This window comes from Leptopilina heterotoma, unplaced genomic scaffold, assembly GCF_015476425.1.
Source record: "Leptopilina heterotoma isolate Lh14 unplaced genomic scaffold, ASM1547642v1 Lhet_58, whole genome shotgun sequence".
In the NCBI taxonomy this organism is placed as follows: Eukaryota; Metazoa; Arthropoda; class Insecta; order Hymenoptera; family Figitidae; genus Leptopilina; species Leptopilina heterotoma.
This window is the reverse complement of record NW_025111131.1, coordinates 380,043-387,236: the sequence shown is the minus strand read 5'-3', so window position 1 is coordinate 387,236 and position 7,194 is coordinate 380,043. Positions and strand designations below refer to the sequence as shown.

At 29.4% G+C, this 7,194-nt stretch overlaps 1 protein-coding gene across 1 annotated transcript; it reads left to right on the top strand.

Annotated features, from left to right (window-relative positions):
• Positions 1-4,211: 4,211 nt before the first annotated feature.
• LOC122508870 lies at positions 4,212-6,935 on the top strand. The gene is made up of 7 exons (XM_043622467.1): positions 4,212-4,352; positions 4,503-4,662; positions 4,759-5,107; positions 5,299-5,947; positions 6,331-6,403; positions 6,499-6,667; positions 6,754-6,935. The coding sequence occupies exons 1-7, from the start codon at positions 4,227-4,229 to the stop codon at positions 6,863-6,865; spliced, it is 1,638 nt and encodes a 545-aa protein (XP_043478402.1). The 5' UTR covers positions 4,212-4,226; the 3' UTR covers positions 6,866-6,935.
• The last annotated feature ends 259 nt before the right edge of the window (positions 6,936-7,194 follow it).

Genomic DNA, 7,194 nt, shown 5'->3' with positions numbered 1-7,194 from the left:
CCGTTGTAAACTTTCATGTTTTCCGAATGTAATATTCCTGAAAAACTTTCTGAAAATTTCCACATGAAACTTGTGGAAAAAGTTTAATTTAAATTTCAATACAACTCTTTGAAAAAGAGCTTATTATTATAATAAATTTTGATTTGATTTGATTGATATGATAATGCAACTCTTCGCAAGAGTTTGAGCATATTTTCATGAATAAAAGAATTTTTGCAAACAATTTAATTATTTTGAAATAATTTAATTCTTTAACCAAATCTAATTATTTTCAATACCATTTTTTTAAATTCCTTCAAAGATTAGATATTAATTATTTTCAAAAATTTTATTAAAATTCTTTGAAATAATTTAATTCTTCTTAACATAATTGAAAGACTACACAAAATAAGGGGACGAACGCGAGGCTTGGAAGGGATATTACCAGTCCGGTTGCAGTGACAAGCCTTGAGCCCCTCACTACTACCTGACTGATACTATCTTTTTCAACCACATGTTCGTCTCCTTAGTCTATGTAGCCCTTCAATTTTTTAAATACAGTTGAATTATTTTGAAAAATTTTAAAAGAATTCTCGTGAAGAATTCAATTAATTTCAGTATAATTTAAATTAAATATGTTATTGTTAAAGATTTTTAAAAATTCATTTAATTAATACAAAATTGTGGAAAATGAAGTAATTTTTCAATTCTTCTATTCTGAATTAAAATGATTAAAACACATATTTTTTCATTGTGAAATTCCTGCAAACTTTCTGAAAAATACTGTACAAAGTAGGTAGAAATATTATTACTAGATGTACATGAAAAAATATATATATACATATATTCTTTCATTTCTTTCTAGTTCACGTTTGATAAAGATGTTCATCTGTCGCTTCTGTGAACATAGAACTGAGATTTTCAAGCAACATGTGGAGCATCAAAACCATCATCGACTTCTGAGCAATCAAAAATATTGCGGTTTTAATGGTTGTCAAATGAATTTCAAAGATGTCACATGTTTAAGATTACATACTATCAGAAATCACACGAAGCTACGCGAAATTTATTATGAAAAAATATCTGAAAGGGTAATTAATGAAGATGGCAAATTCCTATGTACCGTTCTCGTATGTAGAAAGCAATTTTATAATTATCAAAAATTTATCAAACATTTAAAGGAACATATGAGAAATGGTGAAAATGTCAAATGCCCAATCCGAATATGTGAAAAAAAATATAATTTAGTGAATTCATTTACAAGTCATCTGTCGAAATGTCACCGGAATAGGTCGTGTATGCTTAACAACGTAATTGACAACAGTGAATCAATGGAAGATATAGATGAACAAAATATTAACCAAGATGAAATTTGCAGTACGGAGGGGATTAAGAAAAATGATTGCTTTGAAAGTGTTTATTTAAATGATGAAGAGCTCGAGAACAGCAATGCTTTAAAAGATAACAAAATTAATGAAATTAATTATGCTTTACTGTTTTTAAAATTAGAAGCAGAATTATTAGTACCTGCATCTACTATTCAATGTCTTGTTAATGAATTAGGGATTATTAATTTCCAAAATATTACAGTTTTACGCGATCGTTTAAAACATGAATTAGTAGAAAAAAATGTTACTTCCGAAGAAATTCATTATATTACTGAAAAAGTGTTTCACAATGATACATTATCTGTTTGTAATAAAAAATTTGATAGCAATTATAAGCGGAAACTATTTTACAAAACTAATTTATCGTATGTGAAACCGGTACGTATATCGCTAGGTTCTGTTAACGGTCGTTCGGCTCATTTTTATTACGTGCCAATTCTTGAAACTTTAAAAGCAACGTTTAAAAGTAAATCATTTGATATAAATTTAAATATGAATACAAATAATGGCGATTTATTAAAAGACTTTTCTGACGGGTTCATGTATAAATCTAATAAATTTTTCTCTAACCTAACTGAATCACTTTCTCTTATTCTGTATCAAGACTCTTTTGAAATTGTGAATCCAATTGGATCAGCTCGCAAAAAACATAAGATTCTTGCAGTTTATATGATGTTGGGAAATTTACCTTATTATAATCGCTCAAATATAAATAATATTCAACTCGTTCTTCTTTGTAAAGAAAAAGATTTCAATCATGCAAAAGTGTTCAGAAGACTTATCAAAGATTTGCAAAAATTGGAAAGGGAAGGCGTCGAAATTTATCCTAATAAATTTGTTAAAGGCTCTGTTATCTTCATCGCAAATGATAACTTGGGAGCTCATGGTATTGGAGGTTATGTTGAAAATTTCAGCAAGAGTGAGGACTTTTGTAGGTACTGCTTCATTACTAGATCAAAATTTTTAAATCAACAAAATAAAAATGGAAACTCTAAAAAAGAAGTGCAAAAAATGGAAGAAGAAGAGGCTGAAACTGTTCAATTCCAAGAAGTGGAAATGGAAACTGAAAATAGAGATGAAAATAAAAATGAAAGTGAGAATGATGAAGAAGAAGAAGAAGAAGAACAAGAAGAAGACGAAGAAGACGAAGAAGACGAAGAAGACGAAGAAGACGAAGAAGACGAAGAAGACGAAGAAGAAGAAGAAGAAGAAGAAGAAGAAGAAGAAGAAGAAGAAGAAGAAGAAGAAGAAGAAGAAGAAGAAGAAGAAGAAGAAGAAGAAGAAGAAGAAGAAGAAGAAGATGAAAATAAATGTAAAGATTACGAAAGTGGTGATGAAGAGGATGAGGATGAAGTAACTGAAATTGATGATTGTAATGACGATTCAGATGACAATGATGAGCAAATGGATAGGACTCAATTCATTCCTAGAAAGTATGTAATGAGAACAATTAATTCTTACTTAAAATGTTTGCAATTGAAGGGTAATCGAAATCACTACCGAGGAGTCAAATTTAATTCATTATTTAACAAACTAAAAGGATTTCATGTTTGTAATTGTGGATTGCCACCGTGTCTTGCCCACGACCTTCTTGAAGGAATTGCTGCCAGTGATTTACCACATATATTAAAAGACTTAGTTAAAAAAAAATACTTTACGTATGAGTATTTAAATGCTCAAATAGATCAGTTCCATTATTGTACAACTGATCAGCGTGATAAACCAGCTAATGTACCTGGAAAAGGAAAGAAACTCATAGGTGGGGCATGGCAGATATTCAATTTTATTCGACTGCTTCCTTTCTTTGTTGGATCTAAAATTAACATTGATGATGATGCATGGCAATGTTTTCTCAAATTAAGTGAAATTGTTGAACTTGTTTGTGCGCCGGAAATACATGTGTCATACATTTCTTTCTTAGAAGATGCCATTAATCACTACCTTGGTCTAAGAACGAACTTATTTCCTACAATCAAATTGCTTCCAAAACATCATTATTTGATTCACTATCCTGAAGTAATACTGGAATTAGGTCCTTTAATGAAATTGTTTACTTTAAGGTTTGAGAGTAAGCACACGTTTTTCAAAAGAGTTATGAGAAACATAAAGTGTTTTAAAAATGTAACTTTATCATTAGCAGAAAAGCATGAACTTCTTCAATGCCTGCTACGTACAGGTGCGGGATTAAAATATGAATTACAGTTGAATGAAGAAACTACGTTTCATATCAATCGATATTGCACTGAATTAAAAAAATCTATAGAAAATGCTCTTGGAAACAGTGAAATTACAGAATGTTCAAGTGCTTTTTTTAGAGGGAAAAATTACCAGAAAGGTGATATATTGGCAATACGTCAACATGCATATCAGTATAGAGTAGAAATGGGAAGAATTGCACTTATTTTGTGTAACAGTCAAAGATGTCTTTATTTCGTAGTAGAAGTTTTAAGAACTACATTCGAACCAGGGCTTAGACTTTATGAACTTGGGTGTTTTGAACGATATGAGTGTATCCCATATGACAAGTTACTTGATTGCGAACCGCTTACTATTTACAAGCAAAATACCAAATCGTTTGTTAAAATTAGGCATGGGCTTGTTCGAAGCCAGCTTAGTGTATAGATGCATAACAAAAAACTGGAAAACATATAATTTAAAAAAACACTTTATTATAAAATAGGAAGGCAAATATTTTTGTAAATAAAAATTATTAATTCTTTAAATTTATTTAAAATAGAAAAGTCTTAATTAAAAGCGCTTTAAATATGTAAAATTTATATAACTTAGTAAATTAATAATTATTTTGTTATCTACTATTTTTGATAAAAAAATTTTTTTTGTAAAAATGTTCAGTACACCATGCATATTTTCAAAATTACTGGACCAGAACGAGGAAAAGCAATTATCATTCCAGCTATAGATAAGGAGGATTTAATATTGACGGCTTGTACTCGACTAAATCTTCCTTTGGAGCAAATGTACCAGGTATAGATTATATATGTACAAATTATTTTTAATATTATATCTTACGAATAAAAACTTTTAAATTTTCTTGCATTATTTTAAAAATGTTGTATAATTTTAAGTTGTCAATATTTTTATTTACATATTCTAATTCTTATAATTGTTTTGCAGATTGTTCTTGAAAATGACGGTTCAGTTATTGAGGAATTTGAAGTTTTAAGTGAAATCGCAAAAAGAACAGACATGGTCAAATTCATGATGCTACCTGAAGGAATGGCATGGACTAGTCTAAATTCTGTTTCTAGTGACAGTGGACAGTCATCTGTAAATGGTAAGATACATTTAATATACATACAGTATACATTGATTAAATCGTGATACGAAATTCTAAGATGTTTCTAAAATGTAACACCAATTACTTTATCAGGATCAACAAACGAAAACTCACTCCAAAACAGCAGTCTCGATTGTCAAACTACGCACTCTGCAATTGAAGACCCAAAATTTTCAGCACCGATTATTTGGGAAGAAATAATACCGAAAGGTTTCAAAAATTCAGCGGAAAATTCCAGTATGACTGTTCGAAAATTAATTCACCGAACTGCAGATTACATGACGTCAACTTTAAAATCAACAAGCTATGTGGAAACTCTGAGGATGGCAAAAAAAATTGTAGAAAGGTACCCAAAAGCATTTGAAAAAGTAACATGGAAAAATGGACACATTTATTCAGATGGAATTCATGAATTGAGGGCCGTAATCTATGATAGGCTGAAGTAAGTATGGAAAAAAATTCTTTTGTAAAATAATTTTTAATTAATTCTTACTCGCATGTTAGCACGCTTGTGAACACTAAAAAATAAAGTAATCTCTTAAGTGACTTATTTTCACTTACGAATATCAAATTTTTTAAATTATTCAATCACATCAATTAATTGACAAATAATAAATTTATTAAATATTTAAGGTACCAAAACAAGCAATCATCAACAAAAACCAAAAAAAGAAGTTCCGTGGAAATTGAAGACAGCGATGCGCCTGGAAGCGTTGCAAATAAAAAGATAAAAATTACCAGATACGGGAAAGGCCAGGATTGCTATGGGTGTGTGGCCTTCGAACCCCCTTTAACAGAAAATGACACAATAGAAAACCAGAAAGAGAAAAAAAATCAACTGCTCAAATACTTTGAGGAAGACTGTGACACAATGCTTGTTACTGATTTATTAGAACAAACATATCCGTCACAAAGAAGATGTATCAACCACAGGGAAGAGGAAAACATAAAATTACAGGACATTTTAACTAACCATTGGCCATACTTAACAAAAGAGAAATATTTTATCGATCATGCTGATGTTCTTTTGGGAAAAAAAGTTCAAGATGTTTGGAATACAAATTTACAAAAAAAATCTGAAAGTATTGTCTCGTACTTTGAAGGTATCATCTTTCAGCATCGTAAGACAAATAATATTCCAGGATATGTAAAGAAAATGAAAGAGATTTCAAAATCTTATAAAGAAATAGAAAAAGAGGTGGAAAGCAGAAAACCTTCTGCATTAGCCATTCTACCTCTAATAGCCTGCCAATTTAAAGAAGAAGAGCTTTTCACTCTTAAGGTGTGTATGGACGGAAAATGTATACAAACAAATTTAATAAGTTGTGCACTGTAAAAAGAAGTGTGTTACTGAAATGCGCTTCAAGTGCATAAATTTGTCCCAGTTCTGAACACACTTTGAGTGCATTATTCTCATGCACTTTGACCTCAAAGTGTGTAATTTCAATGCACTTTGAAGTGCATAAAATATAAAATGCATAAGAATTACACACTTTGACGTCAAAGTGCATGAGAATAATGCACTCAAAGTGTGTTCAGAACTGGGACAAATTTATGCACTTGAAGTGCATTCCAGTAACACACTTCTTTTTACAGTGTGTGCATTACCGGTTTAGTATGTGTATTATACATACTCGAAATATTAATAAATTTTTTCTTTTTCAGGATTCTGTTGCAACAGAAGAAGAAATAAAACATGCTGCTAAAGATTCTACACGGCCATCATTAATTATTACAGGTATATTTGATTCAGTAACATTAACTTATCATTACAAAATATAAAATTTAATTTTTAGTTAACTTTAATATAATGGATTATTGCTTATTTTTCAGGATCCTCCTTATATGATGAAGCATGCAAATGCTATATAGTCGTTGAGGAAAATATTGTCTTAAAATCTAATGACGTATTAAAGGGTGTCTTATTGCTGCTTCTTACTTATTACGTATATGGCTATAACTATCCAACAAAAAAGGCTGCTTCTTTTGATTTTATTCAACGGTAAATTATTTATTTTATTTTTCTAAATTTATTTTATTATTTGATTAAAGTTCAATTTCATAACAGTTTTTATTTGTCTTTTATAGGATGTTGCTGGATGTTAATCCTGTGGAGGGGCATAAAAGTATTAAAACTTCTAAAAAGTCGGGCACCTTAATTAATAATATTATTGATAATTATGAAATATTAATAAGTTAGTATAATAAATTGTACTTCTGAAGGTGTTAATAAAAAATGTAAAATTTATAGATTTTGTGGTATTTCTGGTAATAATATAAAACAAGTTGTTCGATATTTTTTTCTTAAAATTAGAGCCAAAATACAAAAATTTAAATACTTATACATCACATTTAATGGGTATTTTTTCATTCATTTTTTCCGAAAACTTTTTTATAAAAATACTAAAAATCTTTAATTTTTACCAAAACGTTTTTAAATATTTTTTCCAAAATGTATAGGTGAAATTAAAAAAATTTCATGTATTTTTTCCTGAAAGATTATTGGAATTTTTACACATAAACTTGGGT